This window comes from Protopterus annectens, chromosome 12.part0, assembly GCF_019279795.1.
Source record: "Protopterus annectens isolate FY-2018-M chromosome 12.part0, PAN1.0, whole genome shotgun sequence".
Classification (NCBI taxonomy): domain Eukaryota; kingdom Metazoa; phylum Chordata; order Ceratodontiformes; family Protopteridae; genus Protopterus; species Protopterus annectens.
In genome coordinates this window covers 4,506,175-4,528,220 of record NC_056746.1, presented here as the reverse complement: position 1 = coordinate 4,528,220, position 22,046 = coordinate 4,506,175, and the positions used below count along the sequence as shown (strand labels likewise).

General features: G+C 44.1%; 1 protein-coding gene across 1 annotated transcript in view; it reads right to left on the bottom strand.

The window, feature by feature from the left end:
- The window catches only part of LOC122817306 (serine/threonine-protein kinase SMG1-like), a gene marked incomplete in the record, with an annotated part of 2,898,779 nt that overhangs the window by 695,152 nt on the left and 2,181,581 nt on the right, over window positions 1–22,046 (bottom strand). Inside the window, 1 exon segment of the mRNA XM_044090530.1 lies at window positions 16,895–17,113. Coding sequence (XP_043946465.1) covers window positions 16,895–17,113 — 219 coding nt within the window.

Below are 22,046 nucleotides of genomic sequence, written 5' to 3'. Positions count from 1 at the left end.
ATCTCCTCCATTTATCAGCATAAACTTTCCTGGTACTAGGCCGCTGGCCTCCAAAATGACATTCAAAACTTGTTGAGGAAGCTGCGACCCCCCAGGGTCTAAAACAGAATATGCCAAGCTGTCAGATGCAGGGACTGTATCCTGACATTGCGGAAATGATTGCTTGCCTGGGACAAAAGGTGTGGAACTGATGGCAAAGGCCAAGGAGGCTCCCGTACTAAACTCCTCAGCAGAGGGTACCAGTGTTGACGTGGCCAATCTGGAGCTATTAGAATCATGCAAGGCTTGTCCTGTCTGACCTTCAAGAGCACCTTGGGAAGAAGAGGCAGAGGAGGAAAGGCATAGACGTGAAGGTTGTTCCAACTGAATGATAGAGCATCCACTTTCCAAGCTTTTGGGTTAAACAGCTTTGTGCAAAACTTTGGCAGTTGGAAGTTTAGTGGAGAAGCGAACAGATCTATGTCTGACGTTCCCCAAGCCACCGTCAACTGTTGAAATACATGAGGATCCAATTTCCACTCGTGGGGATCCACCAACTGTCTGCTCAAAACATCTGCTAAGGAGTTCTGTGCTCCCGGCAGAAACCTTGCCTGAAGAGTGAGGTGCAAACTGAGAGCAGTCTCCCACAAAATCATAGCTTGTCTGCAAAGAGGGTACGAATGGGTTCCCCCTTGCTTGCTGATGTACCACATGACTGTTGTGTTGTCTGTTTGAATCAACACCTGTCCTGGTTGAAGTAGATCCTTGAAGGCCATCAGGGCAAATTGGACTGCTAACATCTCCTTCATGTTGATATGCAAATGTTGTAGTCTGGGAGGCCACGTGTCTTGAACCCATTTCCCATTGAAGTGTGCTCCCCAAGACATGTCTGAGGCATCTGTCGTTAAGATCTGACTCGCCTCTGGTCGGGTCACAGAGAGTCCCTTGTTTAGGTGACATTCCTGAGCCCACCACAAGAATTCTCTTTGGATGCAAGGTATTATCTGAATGACAGTGTCCAAATCGTGGCAGTGTTGAGTCCATACGCTTTTGAGACACCATTGTAGCTTCCTCATATGCAGTTTGGCATTGGGAAGCACCAGAATACAAGATGCCATGAACCCCAAGGCCTGAAGGACTGTCCTTGCAGTCAGCCTGGACCGTAGAGATAACTGCTGGAAGTAAAGGGCAAGATTTCTTTGTTTGTCCGGGGTCAAAAACGCCATCCGAGAGGCTGTGTTCAGTCTCACACCCAGAAAGCACATGTCCTGAGAGGGTACTAGACTGGACTTTGTTTCGTTCACAGAATACCCTAGGCACCTTAACACTGTCATAACATACTGAAGATGGTGAAGTAACTTGACTTTGTCTTGAGCAAGAATCAGGCAATCGTCCAAATAAGGATAAATTTGTATTCCCCTTAGTCTTAAGAAGGCTATCACCGAGCCAGGACTTTGTGAACACCCTGGGCAGTAGATAAGCCAAAGGGCAATGCAGAGAACTGATAATGAAAAGTGCCAGCCCGAAAACGCAGGAACCTCCTGCAGCTGGGCCTGATAGGAATGTGAAGATAAGCCTCTTTGAGATCCAGAGTTACCATCCAGTGATCTTTGCCTAGCAGAGGCAGAAGCTGTTGCAAAGTTAACATCTTGAATTTGGGAATGTCCAGGTATGTGTTGAGAATAGACAAGTCCAGAATTGGCCTCCAAGTGTTTCCTTTCTTTGGTACCAAAAAAGTACAGTTTTGTACCTACCATAAATGTAGATGTCCGATAGGAATGCATCTGCAGTCCTTACAAATGGGTAGTCCTGTCGTCAGGCAGCCCTTCGGTCGGCCGGATTCCAAAGTCTGGGTCTGGCTTCGGCTGGTGTCGCGCTTCACCCGACGTCATAGCTGCAGTTTTTTGGGTATAAAGGCATCAGCTGACGCCATTTTCCTCAGTGTTTCTTGCCCCAGATGCCAGGTGCCCTCTTGGATGGCTAAATTTGGATAAATGCCAATGTTTCCAAATAGTAGAGAGCAAACACATAAAATAAGCATGTATGTACATATATACAAACAAATACACCATAATAGATCCCCCCCCCAAGCTAGCTGAAGGATGGCAAATACCCTAGGAGTACCACAGAGGGGAAGGTGGGTGGGTAATCCTGACTGCAGATGCATTCACATCGGACATCTACATTTATGGTAGGTACAAAACTGTACTATGTCCTTCAAGGATGCATCTGCAGTCCTTACAAATGGGTAGAATACCATAGCTAAACTAGGGGAAGAGGAAAAAAGGAGAAATTATGGTGTAGTTAGGATCCTTTGCAAAACAGCAGTGGCAAAACCTGCTCGGGATCTAGAGTATAAAGATAAATTGTAATGCTTGGCAAATGTATGCACGGAGGTCCAAGTAGCAGCCTCTATAATGTCCTTGGTAGCCACTCCTCGTAGGAAAGCTGTGGTAGTGGCTGTAGCCCTTGTGGAGTGAGGCCTGATGTTCTCTGGAGTTTTCTTTCCATGGTAGGAGTAACAAAATCTAATGCAATTTCCTATCCATTTTGAGATTGTCTGTTTTGAAATTGGTTTTCCTTCCTTTCCTGTTGCATATGCTACCAGAAGCTGGTCAGTTTTTCTATTGGACTTGGTCCTGTCCAGGTAGTAGCGTAATTGTCTATGTACATCCAAGGTATGCAACAGTCTTTCTCCCCTGTTCTGTGGGTTGGGGAAGAATGTAGGTAGGTGGATAGCCTGATTTAAAGACACTCTGGATACCATCTTAGGCATAAATGTAGGATTTGTTCTCATGGACACTCTATCTTGATGGAAGATCAGGAAGGGTTGCACTGCCATTAATGCCTGTAGTTCAGAGACCCTTCTTGCTGAGGTGATTGCCAGCAGGAAAGCAGTTTTCCAGGATAAGTATTGTAATTCTGCTGTTGCTGCTGGTTCGAAGGGGAAGTGTCAATTTTTCTAGCACAAAGTTCAAGTCCCATGCTGGCAATGGTGGTTTCCTGGGAGGTTTTACATTTTTAATTCCTCTCAGAAACTGCCTGAGCAGAGGATGTGAGAAGACAGGTGGATCCAAGCTGTATTCTGCTGAAATAGCTGATGCATGTATCTTGATGGAAGAATAGGACAGGCCTGTATGGAAGAGCTCTGCCAAGTACTCCAGGATGTTGGCTATGTTTACCAGTGCCACATCTTCTCCCTTTGCAGTACTCCAAATGAGATATCTTTTCCATTTTGCTGCATAATTCTTTCTTGTTGAAGGTCTACGAGCCTCAAGGATTATGTCTTTAACCCTTTGGGATAAATTTGGGTTAATTGTTCTTATGTAATGTTCCAGGCAGTTAGCTGCAGAGTTTTCAGGTTTGGATGCAGGATGTTGTAGTTGTTCTGTGTTAACAGCAATGGGATCAAGGGTAGTGCCCATATTTGTTCCCGAGACATGCTCCTCAGCAATGGGTACCAATGTTGCCTTGGCCAGTCTGGAGCTATCAGAATGATCCTTGGGTGTTCCTCTTTGATCTTCAAAAGCACCTTGTGCATCAAAGGAAGTGGTGGGAATGCGTATGCTGTCAGGTTTTTCAACTGAAAGATAGGAGTCCACCTTCCAAGCAAGTGGGTGGTACGTCCTTGTGCAGAATTTCTTTAGCTGGTGATTGAGTGGGGATGCAAATAAGTCTATTTGTGGTAATCCCCATTCTCTTGTGATGGTTTGGAAGATGTCCGGATGCAGCATCCATTCGTGGGCATCTGTGGTAGTTCTGCTTAATATGTCTGCTAGAATGTTTTCTTTTCCCGGTACAAAAATTGCTTGTAACTGAATGTTGTAGCTCAGAGCCACATCCCATAGGTCCAGTGCCAGCCGGCATAGAGGGTATGAATGTGTGCCTCCCTGTTTGTTGATGTACCACATAACTGTGGTGTTGTCTGTCCTTATCATCAACTGACCTTCTTGGAGAAATGGTCTGAATGACTGGATTGCCAATTTTACTGCCAGCATTTCCTTTAGATTTATGTGCAGGCAGCTGGTCTTGAGTCCATAAGCCTTGTATGCACTTGTCCAGCATGTGTGCCCCCCAACCGAGGTCTGAGGCATCTGTCGTGATGGTTTGGCTTGGTTGACTGTTGCAGAAGGGCAATCCTGTGTTTGATTGACAGGCCTGAGCCCACCATAGGAACTCTTGCTTCAGGCATGGGATTATTGGAATTTTGGTTTCTAGGCTGTGCTTGTGTTGAGACCACAAATTCTTTAGGTACCACTGTAGCTTTTTCATATGCAGTCTGGCATGAGGGATCAGAATTATGCAGGATGCCATGAAGCCTAGGGCTTGCAGTACTTTTCTTGCAGTTAGATGGTTCTGCTTTGTTAATGCCAAGAAGTAGAGAGGTAGTTGCTCTTTCTTTTCTGCAGTTAGGAATGCCATTTGTTTTGATGTGTCCAGTTCTGCACCCAGAAAGGTTATTCTTTGGGATGGAATCAGCCTTGACTTTTTTATATTGACTGTATATCCCAGGGCTTGCAGCAGGTAAATGACTCTTTGTAAGTCTTCTGTTAGCTTGCTTTTGCTGTCCGCTTGTATCAGGCAGTCGTCCAGGTAGGGGTAAATTTGAATTCCCTGAAGTCTGCAATGAGCAATTACTGATGCCAGGCATTTCGTGAACACTCTGGGCGCAGTAGATAAGCCAAAGGGCAATGCTGAGAATTGATAATGCTCTGATCCTGCAAGAAATCTGAGGTATCTTCTGCAATTTGATCATATGGGGACGTGCAGGTATGCCTCCTTGAGATCTGGAGTTACCAGCCAAGACTCCTTGCCAAGCATGGGAAGAAGCTGCTGTAGGGTCAGCATTTTGAATTTTGGAACAATGAGGAATGTGTTTAAAGCGGACAGGTCGAGAATAGGCCTCCATTTGCTCTCTTTTCTTGGTACCAGGAAGAGTCTGGAGTAAAATTCCTTTCCTTGCTCCATAGATGGTACCTTTTCCACAGCTCTCATTCTTAATAATTGAGATATTTGCTTTAAGGCTTCTGCCCTTTGAGTAGGTGGTAGGTTTGGCATTCCTCTCTTTCCTGGTAGAGTATGGAAATGGAACCTGTAACCTTGGTCTATAGTCTGCAAAATCCATTTTTCCCTTGTGATGCAATGCCAGTTCTTTGAAAATAAGGTTAGCTTTCCGCCTAAGGGTGCTTCCAGTTGTTCCCTGGTAGGCGGTGCCACAGCCAAGTCACTGTGATTGTGTTGTTGTAGTGGTGGTGGCTGCGTCTGTGCCTCGCTGGTTGTTACCCTGCCACTGGCGCCCTGTAGGCACCCCTGGATTGGTTTCTGCCTTTTGAACGCCTATTCCTGCCTCTCTGTGTCTTAGAGGAGTCCGGAAAGGACCAATTCTTGGAGGGCCAGTTCCTGCTAAACCTTGGAGGTTGAACCTGTAAGAAATCTTTCACTGTTTGTACAGATTTCGCCTTCTCTTCCATCTTTTTTAGTACCTGCTGTGCAGGGGAACCAAATAAATTGACTTTGTCCATGGGTGCATCTAAAAGCTTTGATTTGACATGGTCTGGTAATGCCTGCTCTTTCAACCATGCATGTCTCCTGATAACTGTGCCAGTCATGGCTGATCTAAAGGAAGTCTCCAGTGCATCATAGCCACATTTTAAAGAATGGTTAATAACCTGCTGTATGTTATGTACCATTTCCTGAACATATTTCTTATCTAAAGATTCTTCAGAGGACAGCTTTTTAGTTAACTGGTCTAGCATAAACTCTTGATATTGAATCATATGAAATTGGCAGTTCAAAGCCCTAGCTGACAAAGTAGCAGAAGTGTAAACTTTTTTTACCCCATCTCTCTAAGGACCTGGATTCCCTTTCAGAGGGAGGGTTTTAGTAGATGTAGTTGCTACAGCTTTAGGGCCCTGGGAAATAGTCTCTGGATCTGCAAAATGAGCCTTGTATAAATGGTGATGAGTGTCCGGGACCCTGTAGAACCTATCGGGCTTAGCAGGGGCAGGAGGTAATGAATCAGGAGCAGTGCAAGCATCATTAAATGCATCATCTACAACAGAAAGAACTGGAGGTATAGCTAAAGGCCTATGCTGTGGCAAATGTAGAAAGGTTCTAAGCCTTTTTCTGGAGTCTGAGAAATCTTGGCCCTGCCACTGAAATTGTTCCCTCATAGCATGCAAGGTTTCCCCAAAGGAAAATTCCTCAGGTGGAGAGGCTGAAGGAATGGACTCTTCAGCATCAGAGTCTTCGTAAGGGGAATAAGGAGCCTCAGGAGGGTCTGTATGTTCTGAGTCATCAGTGGATACTGGCTCTGGGGGCTCTGCTCTAGGCCTCTTTTCTGGGGGTGGATAAGAGGTCCTGTCTGGATGAGGCTGAGATCCACGAATTAAAGAAATGAGATCCTCAGCCAAAGAAAGCATATGGGAACTGGTGCTGGGCCTGTGAGAGGGGGGCTTGACAGGCACCGTTTTTGAAGCTTTAGCTGCTTTAGCCCTGGCAAAGGCCTTAATAGACATGGCTGCAGGAGGACTAGCAACTCCACGTGCAGGGGTTGAAATATCCAAGGGAATAGTGTCGATAATTCCTGAGAAACCGCAACAGCAGGTTGGATTTCAGAAGCCGATTCCACCAGGTTAGAAGAGGCCTCGGTAGAAGGCATGTTTTCGGCTGGGGGAAGAACCGCTTGCTCGGTTTCAGCCGAAACCGAGACACTCGTGGTTGGCTTAACCGCGGTTTCGGCAAAACCCACGGACCGCGAGTGTCGGTCCTTATCCCTGCGTTTTTTGGTTATTTGTAAAGTCGGAGGATCCGACGGCATGATATAAGCAAAATCACAGCCGAAAAACTGTTCTGCAAATTCCGACCGACGTCTAAGCGTCCGTCTGTTAAAAGAAGCACAGGCTAGACAAGCTGCTACGTCGTGGTCTGGGCCTAAACAAGGTAAGCAGTAAGAGTGGAAATCTTTATGAGGTATTTGTTTCCCACAAGTTAAACAGTTATTCACTTTTTCTGACATCGGCTGAGGCAAGAAAGAGTCCCCAACGGGGTACTTAGCTTTTTAGAAGTCTTCGAAGTAGTATTCGGTAGTAGTAATCTCTGGTTCTGACCGACCGGCACTTGCGAACAGCTTCTGCTTCGGGGCCACGCGGCAAGAAACACTGAGGAAAATGGCGTTGGCTGATGCCTTTATACCCGAAAAACTGCAGCTATGACGTCGGGTGAAGCGCGACACCAGCCGAAGCCAGACCCAGACTTTGGAGTCCGGCCGACCGAAGGGCTGCCTGACGACAGGACTACCCATTTGTAAGGACTGCAGATGCATCCTTGAAGGACATCAGGCGAGAATAAAATCCTAGGCCCACTTCTGACGGAGGGACCCCCTGGATAGCCCCCATTTGTAAAAGTAAAGAAATCTGTTTGTGAGCCTCCAACTTTTGCTGAGGAGGAACGTCTGGCATGCCTTTGAAAGGAGGCAAGGTTTGAAAATAAAACTTGTAGCCTCGGTCTATAATGTCCAACACCCATTTGTCCTGGGTGACTAAAAGCCAACTTTGCCTGAAAAGTGCCAACTTTCCTCCCAGAGGAGCTGCCAGACAGGAGGGATCTGGCAGCTGGAGATACAGGTCATTGGGTCTGTTTATGAAAAGGCTGACCCCTGCCCTCACCTGAAGATTGTGCAGGGGAACTCCACGTCCTAGGCTTGAAAGAACCCTGAGCATGAGCTCTGCCCCTACCACGTCTAGATCTGCCCCTAGACTAAATCAGAAGAAGGATAAGCCCATCCCTTAGTATGCCAATTTCTGCTAAACTTAGGGGGCTGCACCTGTAAAAAATCCTTAACTGTCTGCATAGACTTAGCTTTGTCTTCCATTTTCTTCAAAACTGACTCCACAGGAGAACCAAACAGAACTTCAGACTGAAGGGGAGCATCCAAAATTCGAGCTTTAACATGCTCTGACAAGTTCTGATCCTTAAGCCAGGCGTGCCTACGAATAACTGATCCAGTGGCAGCCACCCTGGAAGAAGTCTGAAGAGCATCAAAACCACACTGCAAAGAATGCTTACCCACCTGATCAGAGGCATGAACTAAATCCTGCAATTCCTTACACTCTTATGCCCTCTGCCAAAGCATCTACCTTAGATTTTAACTGACTTGGGAGAAAATTCTGGTACTTCAGCATATGAAACTGGCAATTCAAAGCCCTCATTGCTAGAGTGGAAGAGGTATACACTTTTTTACCCCACCTATCCAAAGCTCTAGAATCTTTATCCATAGGAACTGGATTCTTTACAACAGAAGCCCTGACACCCTTAGGTCCCTGGCTAATAGTTTCCGGGTCAGCTCTTGGGCTCTTATACAAATATTTATGAGCCTCTGGCACTCTAATACCTGTCTGGCTTGACCGGGGCAGGAGGCAAAGAATCAGGATTAAGGAAGCTTCAGAGAAAACATCCTGAACAACATCCAAAACAGGGGTATAGCCAAGGGCCTATGCTGTGGTAAAAACAAAAATTCCCTAAGTCTCTTTCTAGAATCTGAGAAATCCTGACCTTCCCACTTAAAATGCTCCCTCATGGAATGCAGGGTTTCAGAAAAGAAAAATCCTCTGGAGGAAGCAGAAGGACTAGAATCCTCTGCATCTGAATCAGAATAAGGAGGAAAATCCTGAATGTCTTCAGCAAGACTCAGTAATCTGAGGAATGCTCCAATCCTTCCACCTCTGGCTCCACCCTAGGCCTCTTATCTGGAGGGCAAAGAACCCTGATTAAGGTAATCAAATCTTCTGCCATTTTCAGCATATGCTTTTAGGTACAGAACCTGCAGAACTAGGGCTGGCCAGAGGAAGACAAACCAGGCCTGACCTTGGAAGGTACCTTAGAGACAGAAGTAGAAGGCCTAACCACCTTATGCAAAGAAGGGACTACAGAGACCTGAGAGGCCCCCTCAGCCTGACCCGACTCCTGAGAGGCCACATCCTGCAAAATTAAAGGCTCCCCCTGAGACTCAGCTGAAACCTCGGCTGGATCCACAGATTCCACCGTAGTTTCTAAAGAACTGGCGTCCGTAACGGACGACTCATCCTGCTTGGACTTTAACGATTTGTCCTTACGCTTCTTAGCGGTAGCGGGCGTCTGAGGATCCGACGGCATATTGTAATTACACCGCTTACTGAAGACAAGCCTAGCACAATCTAACCTGCGTTTAATGGTGCGCTTATTAAATCTAGCACAAAGCACCGACTACGTCGTGCTCAGGCCCTAAGCAAGGAATACAAAGAGAGTGGTAATCCCTATGAGGTATCTGTTTCCCACAAGAAATACAATTATTCACTTTTTCTGACATCCGGATTTAACTGAGGCAAGAAAAGACAAAAATATTCCCAACGGGTACTTAGCCCAACTTGGTCTTCGGTCTGAAACTCAGAATACGAAAATTTCAGGGCCTTGACGGCACTTGCAAACGCTGCTTCTGCTTCGGACCATGCGGCAAGAAAGACTGAGGATATGGCGTCGGTCATGCGCTTTAGTACCACGGCGTACTGACGTCAGATCTGAGCGACCATGACCGACGCCAGCCTAACACTTTGGTATTCGGGCCGACCGAGGACAGCGGACTACCCACAGGTTATGACTGCAGCAATGTGAGATGAAGAACATCAGTATATACAGTTACTGTGGCCATCCGTTACAGACATCTTCTGTGAAGATTTCACACACTTTTTAAAGCCAGAGGGCTTATGATCCTTGAGTCCTTGACCTCCTTAGACATCTCACAGGAGATTAAGCTAACCAGACACACACTGAGAAGAATGGGAGAGTGGGAGGACTAGGTCCTCTAACTTTAACAGGCCTAGCCCTTAAAGTACGAGCAGATACACAACCATGAGGACTAGGTCCTCTAACTTAAATGGGCCTAGCCCTGGTTAGAGAAAGAAGGGAGAAAACCTAGGTCCTCTAACTAAAATGGACCTAGAAGAGGAAAAGGTTTAGAAAGACAATTTTAGCAGTCTCGCACACACACAGGAGAAAAAAAGAATCTCTAACAAATCAGAGAAAGAGAAAGAAGGTCAAAAACCCCTTTCTAACTGCAAATACAACTATGCGGAGGGCTCCACATGCAAAAGCTATTTTAAGCTAAGAACACAGCTCACAGAGAAAGCTTATCTAAATTTTATATAATACTGCACACACAGTCTAAACTACGCAAAAAAGCACCTACAACCACTAATATAAACAATATCTAAACTATTAGAAATATATATATATATATATATATATATATATACACATATATAGTAACACCAGTGATAAACTAACTGGCACACAGGATACCAATGAGAATAAGGCCAACTGTTCTCAGAAAACTTAACACACAGGGAGAAGCCCAGTAAATGCTAGGCCCAGTAAATGCTAAACTAACTACAAAAACGACACTAGTAAATGCTATATAAAGCTATCTAAATATGAAAAAAGTACAGTTGTGTACACTTACCATAACTGTAGATGTTCGAGTGTAATCACTGTTGCAGTCATTACATTTGGGTAATCCTGCTGGCAGGTTGCACTCAGTCGGCCTGAATTCCAAAGTCCTGGGTCCTGCGTCAGCTGCTGTCGGCTCTTCCCTGACGTCAGGGGTATGAAAGAAGCGGCCGACGCAATTTTCTTCAGTTTTTCTTGCCCCAGATGTCAGGTTTCCCCAAAAAGGGTAGTCATAATTTATATACATATATATATATCATATATATATATATGTAAAAATACATGCAGCAATATAAACTTTACCTTCATCTACAAGCAAATACACCACATAGGTTGTATAATTCAGAGAAGGAAAGATAAGTTTCAAGTAGAGAAAAGGGGGATGGCGGGTGGGTAAACCTGGACTGCAACAGTGAATACACTCGAACATCTACATTTATGGTAAGTGTACACAACTGTACTATGTTCTTCGTGTTTCACTGTTGCAGTCATTACATTTGGGTAGAGTCCCAAATCTATGGTTGGGAGGCTGGAGCTAAACAGCAGTAGGACCGGCTATGAAGCCCTGCAGAACTGCAGTGGCAAAGCCTGCCCTGGATTTAGAGTAGAGTGGCAGATGATAGTGCTTTGTAAAGGTGTGCACTGAACTCCAAGTAACAGCTTCTAAAATGTCTTTGGTTAGTACTCCCCCGAGAAAGGCTGCTGAAGTGGCTGCAGCTCTGGTTGAATGTGGCCTAATGTCCTTAGGCACTGGCTTGCCATGGTGAAAATAGCAGAAACTAATTTAGTGGCCTATCCACTTTGAGATAGTCTGCTTTGAGATAGCCTTTCCTTGGGATTCTGCAGCATATGCCACTAGTAAATGCTCTGTCTTCCTGAAAACTTTGGTTCTGTCCAAGTAGAATCTGAGCTGTCTGTGTACGTCCAAAGAATGTAGTATTCTCTCCCCCTTGTTCTGTGGGTTTGGATAAAAAGTTGGCAGATGAATAGTTTGGTTAAGAGCCACACTGGACACCACCTTAGGCATAAATGCTGGGTTTGTTCTCAGGGAAACCTATCTGGATAAAACATGATAAAAGGTTCCACAGACATGAGTGCCTGTAGCTCTGAAACTCGTCTTGCAGAAGTTATTGCTAGGACCAGAGCTGTTTTCCAGGATAAAAACTTTATATCAGCAGTAGCAGCTGGCTCAAAGGGAGGCAGGGTGAGTTTTTCCAAGACATAGTTGAGGTCCCATGGAGGTGTTGGGGATCTCCTTGGAGGTCTTAAATTCTTGGCTCCTCTGAGGTGCTGTTTTAATAAAGGATGAGAAAAGATTGGTGGCTCTGTATTGTAATGAGCCGAAATGGCAGAGGCATGAATTTTAATTGATGAAAAAGATAGGCCTTTGTCCAACATCTCAGTTAAGTATTGCAAAATCTGAGTGATATTTGGTACAGCTGTATCAGTTCCTTGTGCCTGGTTCCAAGCACAGAATCTCTTCCATTTTCCAGCATAAGAGTTTCTAGTACTAGGCCTTCTGGCTTCCAAAATGACATCCATCACAGCTTTACTGAGAGGTGTGTTTTGTATGACATTATCCACCATGCTGCCAGGTTTAGAGTTCTGAGTTGGCTGTGCAGGATCCGACTGTTTTGCTGGGTCAGTAGAGTGGGTATTTGAGGTAAGATCCAAGCTGGGCAATGAGACAAGTTCCTTAGGATTGGGTACCAGTACTGGCGGGGCCAGTCTGGGACAATCAGTATCATCTTTGGCTTCTCCTGTCTGACCTTTAGGAGTACCTTGGGGAGGAGAGGCAGTGGGGGAAAGGCATATACAGACAGGGCGTCCACTTTCCATGCTTGTCTGTGATAAGTCCTTGTGCAGAATCTTTTTAATTGGAAGTTGTGAGGGGAGACAAATAGATCTATGTCCGGGAATCCCCAATTCCTTGTTATCATGCGGAAGACTTGTGGATCCAGCTGCCGCTCGTGGGGGTCCATGAGGTTTCTGCTTAGTTCGTCCGACAGAGTATTTTCCTTTCCTGGCAGGAATTGTGCCTGCAGATGTACTTGGTAAGTCAATGCTGTCCCACAAAGCCATGGCTAGTCTGCAAAGGGGGTAAGAATGTGTGCCCCCCCTGCTTGTTTACATACCACATGACCGTGGTGTTGTCTATCAGTAGTTGTCCCGGATGAAGTAGGTCCTTGAAGGCTGTCAGGGCATTTTGAACAGCTAGCATCTCTTTTTGATTGATATGTAGATGCATTTGGTTTGCGGACCATGTGCCCTGAATGCATCTTCCTGTCATGTGGGCCCCCCAGGCATAATCTGATGCATCTGTTGTTAGGTTTTTCCTGGCTGGGGGTAATGTGAATGGCTGCCCCTTGTTCTGGTGACAAGCCTTTGCCCACCATCGAAACTCCTGTTGAAGGCAGGAAATGAGAGTAATCATTGTTTCCAGACTGTGGCAATGTTGAGTCCAAACACTTTTTAGGTACCATTGAAGTTTCCTCATATGTAGTCTTGCATATGGAATTAGTAGGATGCAGGATGCCATGAACTCCAAAGCCTGCAGAATTTTTCTTGCAGATAACTGGGCCTTTGTTGACATAATTTTGAAATAGGTAGTCAGTTGCCTTTCTTTGTCTGGCGTGGGATAAGCCATCTGGGCAGTTGTACTTAAGCTAGCACCCAGGAATATTATCTCTTGAGAGGGTACTAATTTTGATTTCCTTTCGTTGACTGTGTACCCTAGGCATGTACGAAGTCTTTTCATAAAAGACAGATGCTGTAGAAGAATGTCCTTGTTCTCTGCTTGAATTAGGCAGTCGTCCAAGTAAGGATATATTTGTATTCCTCTGTCTGCAGAAAGCAATTACTGGTGCCAGGCACTTTGTAAAGACCCTGGGAGCAGTAGATAAGCCAAAGGGCAGTGCAGAGAATTGGTAATGCATTGAGCCAGCCTTGAATCTGAGGTATCTCCTGCATGATTGTCTGATTGGGACATGCAGGTATGCCTCTTTTTGGTCTAAAGTCACAAGCCAAGCCTTCGTGCCCAGCATGGGCAGAAGCTGCTGTACAGTCAACATCTTGAATTTTGCTATGTCCAGGAATGTGTTTAGGATAGATAGGTCCAGTATTGGTCTCCAGGTTTTATCTTTTCTGGGTACCAAGAACAGTCTTGAGTAAAATCCTTGTCCCTGCTCTTGCTCTGGTACTTGTTGGATGGCCCCCATGTCCATGAGGGATGAGACTTGTTTTTGTGCCTCTGCCCATTGATTTTTTGGCAGATCTGGCCAACCATTTGTCTTTGGCAGGGTATGGAAGTGGAACTTGTAGCCTTGTGACACTGTTTAGAACCCACCTGTCTTGGGTTATAATGTGCCAATTTTGAGAAAAAAAGTGCTATTTTTTCCCCCTAAGGGTGCTGCCAGGAGATAAGTGCTTGGCATAGGCAGGGGGAAATCATTGGGACTGTTTTCTGTAAAGTTGTGATTTGTCTTCTCCGCTTTTGGAGGTAGAAGCACCCCCATTGCTTTGACCTGTATGAACCTTGTGGCTGAGATCTGCCTCTAGGTCGTCTGGATCTGCCCCTTTGAGGTCTGTCTGAGGCAGGAAAGGACCAATTTTTTGTAGGCCAGTGTCTACTAAACTTAGGTGGCTGTACTTGTAAAAATATCTTTGACAGTTTGCATAGATTTAGCTTTGTCCTCCATCTTCTTTAACACCTCTTCTGCCTTAACACCAAACAAAGTATCATGCTGTAAAGGTGCATCTAATAATTTAACTTTGACATGATCAGACAGATTTTGTTCCTTTAACCAAGCATGCCTCCTAATTACAGAGCCCTTAAATGCGGCCCTCCAGAGAATCAAAACCACATTGCAAAGTTTGCTTTCCAACTTGTTCAGCTGCATGCAATATATCCTGCATTTCCTTCTTTTCTGCACATTCAGAGTTTAACAACATTTTCTGTTTAAGCAATGCCATGACATGTTGCTGATATTTGAGCATATGAAACTGACAGTAAGGCCCTTATAGGAAAGGTAGCAGATGTGTAAACCTTTTTTCCCCATCTATCTAGTGCCCTAGAATCTCTGTCAGAGGGGTAGGGTTTTTTGCAGCAGAAGCCTTAACCCCTTTGGGACCCTGTGAAATAGTTTCTGGGTCTGCAGCAGGGTTTTTGAAAAGGAATTTATGAGAGTCAGGAACCCTGTAATATCTGTCAGGCTTAACAGGAGCTGGAGGGTAAGGAGTCGGGTCACACTAGACTCTGAAAATACATCTACAATGTCTAACACACGTGGAATGGCTAAAGGCCATGCATTGAGTTAGTAAAAGGAAGTCCCTGAGCCTCTTTTTAGTAAAATCTTGGCTCTCCCAGTGGAAGTGCTCCCTTATGGTATGCAAGGTTTCCCCAAAAGAATAGTCTTCAGGAGAAGAAGCTGAAGGAACAGATTCTTCAGCATCAGAATCCTCATAGGGGGGAAGAGAATATTCCTGAACAGAAGAGGAATCAGAAGAAATAGAAACCTGATCTGAAGAGTCATAGTTTGTCTCTTGCCTAGGTCTCTTATCAGGAGGGGGATGGGTGTCCCTGATCAAGGTAATCAAGTCTTCGGCCATTTTGAGCATTTGTTTTTTGGGCATGGAGGCCTGTCCACATGGCTCTTGAATTTGTTTGTCTTTGAAGTCGGTTTAATGTATAGATGTTTAGGCCTGAAAACACCCTCAGAAGCCGGTGCCTGCTCAGCGGCTCTGAACCCATCTGAAGGAACAGTGTCCGAGGCTCCAATACCTTGAGTTTCCAGCGGCATAGCCGACTCCATGTGGGAGTCGGTAGCGGCCTGCGACTCTAAAGTAGCGGGCGTCAGGGGCTGCGAAAGCGCCTCACTGAGAACCGGCAACTGGCTTAGGAGAAGCTTCGTCGTCGGCTTTGGGCCTCGGTTGCCTATCCTTTTCTTTTTGCTTTTTGTGAACTCAGTTTGTCAGATGGCTATCCGACGACATTTCTGGAAAATTAAACCTGCGTCCAAAATAGTTTGATGCAAAATCATACTGACGCTTAATAGTGCGTTGGTTGAATCTAGCACAAAACAGAACCTGAAACGTTATGGTCAAGGCCTAGGCAAGGAATACAGTAGGAATGAAAGTCCTTATGAGGTATTTGCTTTCCAAAAGAAATACAATTATTAACTTTTTCTGACATCGGTCTGGAGCAAGAAAAAAGTTTCCCCAACGGGGTACTTAGCTTTAATGAAGACTTCGGATCTGAAATTCGAACACGAAAATCTCAGGAGTCAGCCGAGCGGCACTTGCAAACTGCTTCTGCTTCAGGCACCGCGCGGCAAGAAAGACTGAAGAAAATGGCGTCGGCCGCTTTTTACACACCCCTGACGTCAGGGAAGAGCCGACAGCAGCCGACGCAGGACCCAGGACTTTGGAATTCATGCCGACTGAGGGAAACTTGCCAGCAGGATTACCTAAATATAATGACTGCAACAGTGATACACGAAGAACATCAGTGGAAATTAGCCAAAAGATCAGCAAAATGTGTTAGACTTAGCCATGGCCAAGAAGAAAAACATCCAAACTTGTCGACGCGGAAAACAAGATCTGGGGATTATACTGGTGCACCATGGGATACCTACCTAGCCACGAGCCAACTAGAAGACTTTGAGCTTTTAAAAAGGCAGAGTCGGAGCTGAGAATCGGCTCCGAACCCATGTGTAAGAATGAAGGCGAGACAGGACTACAGAACATTGTATATTAACAAATACCCTAGAAAAGTTAACCTGCAGTGCGACAAGCAGTCATAATATATGGATTACTGTAGCTATATTCCAATGTCAATATCACTTATGTGGCAATGTACTGAATGCATTGGCTTAATCCAGTTACACAACAATCAGTGCAAAACCCATACCATTAGCCCAGCTCATATAAATGTAAAGCTCAACCAAGTTTGTTAGAGTTGAGTATCCTTTTCTGAAAGCATGCAGACAAAGGTCTATAGACTTATGGAGAAAAAACCTAAACAGGAACAAAATTTAACACAGTTTTCAAAACACATTTTCCAGGACAGAAGTTAAACTGACTGATCTGTAGTTAGTAACTAAATTGTGTACCATTCTTAAAGATGGGTACCACAACAGATGACAGCCTACAAGAGACCATAACAAATAAGAAATTTTAAACATTTCAATGTATACCATCAGTGAAGATAATACTTTAACCACTGCTAGCTAAACATACAACAAGCAAACAGTCTTATAATTTCAAAATCTAAGCAAACCTAACCATTATCCCTACAGCATTTACAACTATACCCACTATTTAAAATGTCTAGAAGTTTTACCCTGAACTCTCAGCAGTTAAATGTCAGAGTAAGATCACAAACAAGGTCATTTTTTTCTACAGCTTTTGCACAATGCTTAAAGCCATAACTTACCTTAATTTCAGCAACTCTTGATGAGAAAAGGCTGCGAGTAATGTCCCTCTCCATCTCTCTCTTGCTCTGCTTGCTCTCTGCCTGCTGTCCACATCCACCATATACTGCACCAGCAAACCCTGCTTCCCCACCTGCTGTCCAGTCAACAAGAGGATCATACACAAACGCTTCCAGCAAAGTCAACAGGGTCTCCCTGCCTCGACGCATGATTTGCACAACCTGGATTATTTATATAAAAAAAAACAAAAGTTAGCAGCCATGTATAGTAGTTTAAATTTAACGCTAAACAATAAAACTGAACAGCTGGGGGTTGGGACATACATGGGGTAATAACCACCACTAAATAGCCTCAGCTGAAATTAACCATGAAACTTGCATACTAGGCGATGTAAACATCGATTGGAACAAAATCAGTCCCATGCCCTCCCTCCTGTCCATTAACCTCTAACTTTACTCAAGTAATCCACTCCATCAACAGACCCAATAAAACAAATCCCTCAGGATCCACTCTTGATTGAATCTTAGTCTTCCATCCAAATAAAATTGCCAACTCGGGCACCATCCCTGACTCTATTAGTGACCACCTCCCAGCATTCATTCACTGTGCAACCACCTCCCATTCACACCAACATCAATATATTCAGACCCACAACCTTAGTAAATTTGACCCCAAAATCTTGTCTAACTATCTCAAACAAATGAACTGGAACATTCTAAAAACCCTTCCACTCGATAAAGCCATAGACCATTTTAATTCTACTTTTCTACACACTCTAAACTCCCTAGCTCCACCACGGAAAAATAGAATAAAAACTATAACTGCCCCTTGGCTAACCAAAGAAACAAAGCAAATTATTCATCAGAGACAAATCCTGGAAGCTTTACCAAAAGAATAAACTTCCCGAAACCCTTCTCCAATATACACAGCTCCGTAACTTTGCAAAAAAACAAAATATTCTAAGACAAAAAATCCTACTACACCAAGCTCCAGTCAAACCATCCCCAAAACTTTAGGCTTTTTTGCAACTTCATAAACGCACTCCTCAACCCAGGCTCCAAAAATAACCCATATCCGGACCCAAGTAAATCTGACCTCGAAGTAGCCTCACTATTCAACTCTTTCTTTATAGAGACAATATCCAACCTAAAAAAACTTTTCCCAACAATGACCCATCTCTCCTACATTCCACCACATCTAAGTCCCCAAATAATTTCCCCTATGTTTGAGCTTAAACCTGTCTCCACAAACTACATAAAGACTTCTATGCAAACTTAAACCCTGCTCTAATGCACCTGACAACAACCCCTTTTCTTTTCTCAAGTCTGCTGACTATGGTACAGCACTCCCAATTAGTATCCTAATTAATAGATCTATAAAGGAATCCTATGTTCCTAAACTTTGGTGTTCCACCTTTAGTCTTCCTCTCCACAAGGAAGGCAAAAACACTAACATTTAAAGCTTCCGCCGTATAGCTCTTCTCTCTCCAATCTCCAAAATCCTAGAAAAATGCATCCTCCTCCAACTTATGCCTTTTCTGACTAAAAAACAACTTCTTACCCCTACCCAACATGGCGTCTGACCAGGACATAGCACCAAAACAGCTCTACTCTCATTCTTAGAAACTGTCAATGAAGCCCGAGATTCTGGGAACTTAGTATCCACAGTGCTCCTAGATCTCTCTAAAGCATTCAATACTGTTTCCCATAAGCACCTTCTAAGTCATCTATCAAACCTAAATCTCTCCCAAAACACACTTTCCTGGTTCTCAAGCTGTCAGATAGATATCAGGCTGTGAAATGGAAAAAAGGCACCTCACCTTTCTTACCCACTCCTACTGGAGAACCACAGGGGTCCATCCTTGGACCAATGCTGTTTAATATCTTTATCAATAACTTTCACTCTGCTATTCCTAATGCCAAAGTCATCCGATATGCAGATGACTCTACACTTGTCTGCTCTGCCTCTAACCTCTCTGAACTCCTATCTAAAACGCGTATTGCCTTCTCAACTACTGAGATCTGGATGTGCCAAAACAACCTTTCTCTCAATGCTAACAAATATAAAATACTACTATTCACTCCCTCAAAATCTTTCTCTGTTGATAAAAATTCCTCCCAAATCCTTAGCCAAAAGCAACTGTCCGATCAAAGTTTTTCCCTTTGCCAACCTACTCGGTGTAACTATAGACGAACACCTCAGGTTCGACATCCATATTCAGCAAAATATAAAGAAAACCCACTAAAAACGAGGTATGCTATACAGGAACAACCACTTCCTTTCTAAATTTGCCACCAAAGCCAAACATTCCATACATCACTGTGTTACTTCCAATCCCTCAACTGGTTAGAATTCACAAATTACCTGGACTTCCTCCAGCTAACTACAGCACATAGACTAATATTTAATACAACCAAATGCCCAGCTCTAACCAACATCCTTCCCCCATACACCCCAACTCTTAGATCTGAACACCAAAACTTGATTACTATCCACAAACCTAAACATCCTGCTGGACAACTTCTCCTCTCCTTCTTCTTAGGTAAGAATGGAACTCTCTCCCTTCCACACTAAGGACAATGTCAAATACAAACAACTTCAAAACACAGCTTTGCACCTACCTCTCCTCCAAATGGAAATGTAACTGCATTCTCCCTACCTAGAACTCTAACAAAAGCCCCTGGAAGGGTATCCCCCTGAGTTCCTAAGCACCTTATTGCTGGCTATAACCTTCTATAGATAATTCCCATACTATCTCTCACACTCTGTAAATATTGTAAATAGCTTTTGACTTTGACTAACTGTGTGAATTTGTTAAAATGTATCTGCACGATATTTTTCCACTATGGGCAAAATTGCTCACACTTTGTATTATTTGATATGTATTTGTAGTTGTACCCTATTTTTATTGGACTGCTATCCTTACTGTAATCTGTTTCATGGAGCTTTTCTCCCCAGGACTCCACTAAAAACGGGCTCTCTGGGGCCCAGTGGACTTCCCCGGTAATCAAACTGGAAATAAAATAAAATAAATAAATAAAATAATCAATGTGTTAAGGACTGAAAAAACTACTTCAGCTTGTGGTTTACTAAAGCATAGACTGCTGACAAAGAAGCAGACTCCAGAAAACATTAAAGCTCAGATACAGCAATTCAAAACTAAAATACACTGATCTGTTTGGTCTGATAACTGGCCTTTCATAGGCTCATACCAGGCTAACAACCCACTCACATGATTTATAGGGGGGGTGATTTACTGACTGCTTCTGTCCAGAGACATAGGCGCCAGACAACGGGTGAATTTCCAATTACCCACTGATTGGTCAAAATTGCGCTTAAACAGGGTTAGGGAGGAAATCTGTTTCACATGGATGGGTAGCCAGTTCCAGAGAATGGCAACTCTCTGAGAAACGTTATAGGTCTCTTTATCATGTCCTATTCATATTACAAAAAAAATTAAGGTCTTATCTAGTAGTTCTGATACTGTTTGCTTTGCAGATGTGGAAGGTTCATCAAAATATGGTCCAGGGGAACCTCGTACATCATTCAAATATCATCCCTCAGAAGTCTGTATGATACACAGTAAAGAAACAGGGCTTTGAGGTGATCAGCATAGGAGATTGAGTTTATGCCAGGTATTCTTTTTTTAAGGATCCTTTGTGGATGTTCCATTTGCTGTATGTGTCTGGCCAGAAACATACCAAAGGGGGAAATATACTTTAAGATGGGTCTGATAAGAGTAGAGTACAGTGGTACAATGATCATTCTGGACCCAGATGCCATGCCCTTACAAAAGTACAGTTGTGTACACCTACCATAAATGTAGATGTTAGAGTATATATTCACTGTTGCAGTCCTAACAAATGGGTTATCCAGCTCCCGGTAGCCCTCAGTCGGCCAGAATACCAAAGGTAAGTAAAAATGACGTTGGTTGTAAAGGACGTCAGGGCATCTGATACAAAAGGAGGCAGCCAACGTCATTTCCTCAGTCTTTCTTGCCATAACAATCAGAAGCCCCAGAAAAAAAGGCTAAGCCAAATGTCAATTTGGTAAATAATATCCAATTCAGCCTGCACCTCAGGAAAAAAGAATAGGAGAGGATCAAAAAAGGGGGAAGGAGGGAGGGAAACCAGGACTGCAACAGTGAATACATTCGAACATCTACATTTATGTTAAGTGTACACAATTGTACTATGTTCATCGTGTTTCACTGTTGCAGTCCTAACAAATGGGTTGATTACCAAAACCCAGTGAAAAGGGAGGAAGAACCAACCGAATCAAGGGTTGGAGATAATGCCCTGCAACACAGCAGTGGCAAAAACTGCCCTGGCTCTGGAAAACAGAGGCAAATTATAAGGCTTCGTGAAAGTGTGAACAGAAGACCAAGTGGCAACCTCCAAAATATCTTTGGTAGGGACACCCCTTAAAAAGGCTGCAGAAGTGGAAGCTGCTCTAGTAGAGTGGGTCCTAACCCCTTGAGGAGAAACCTTGCCATGAAAGGAATAGCAAAAGTTGATGCAATGTGCAATCCACTTGGAAATGGTCTGCTTAGAAATAGCCTTTTCTTGAGCTCCATGGGCAAAACTGACCAATAACTGAGCTGATTTCCGAAGGTCTTTAGTCTTGTCCGGGTAAAACCCGAGCAGTCTGTGCACATCAAGAGAATGCAGGATCCTTTCACCTTTACTTCGAGAATTAGGCAAGAAGGTAAGATGATATATGGACTTAAGAGTCGAGCTAGGAACCACCTTAGGCATAAAGGAGGGATTGGTTCTCAAGGAGACCCTGTCTGGATGGAAAATAATAAAAGGTTCCACAGCCATCAAAGCCTGCAGTTCCGAAACCCACCTTGCTGACTTCATAGCCAAGAGGAAAGCAATCTTCCAGTAGAGAACCTTTAAATCTGCAGTGGCAGCTGGCTCAAAAGGAGGAAGAGTGAGTTTCTCTAGAACAAAATTAAGATCCTAGGCTGGAGTAGGAGCCCTTCTGGGAGGTTGTAAGTTGCAAGCACCTCTGAGAAACATTTTCATCAGGGGATGAGAGAAAATGGTTTGTTCAAGAGAACAATGAGCAGAAATGGCTGAAGCATGGAGCTTGATAGAAGAAAAAGAAAGACCACCCAGAAGCAATTCAGCCAGGTGTTCCAAGATCAGA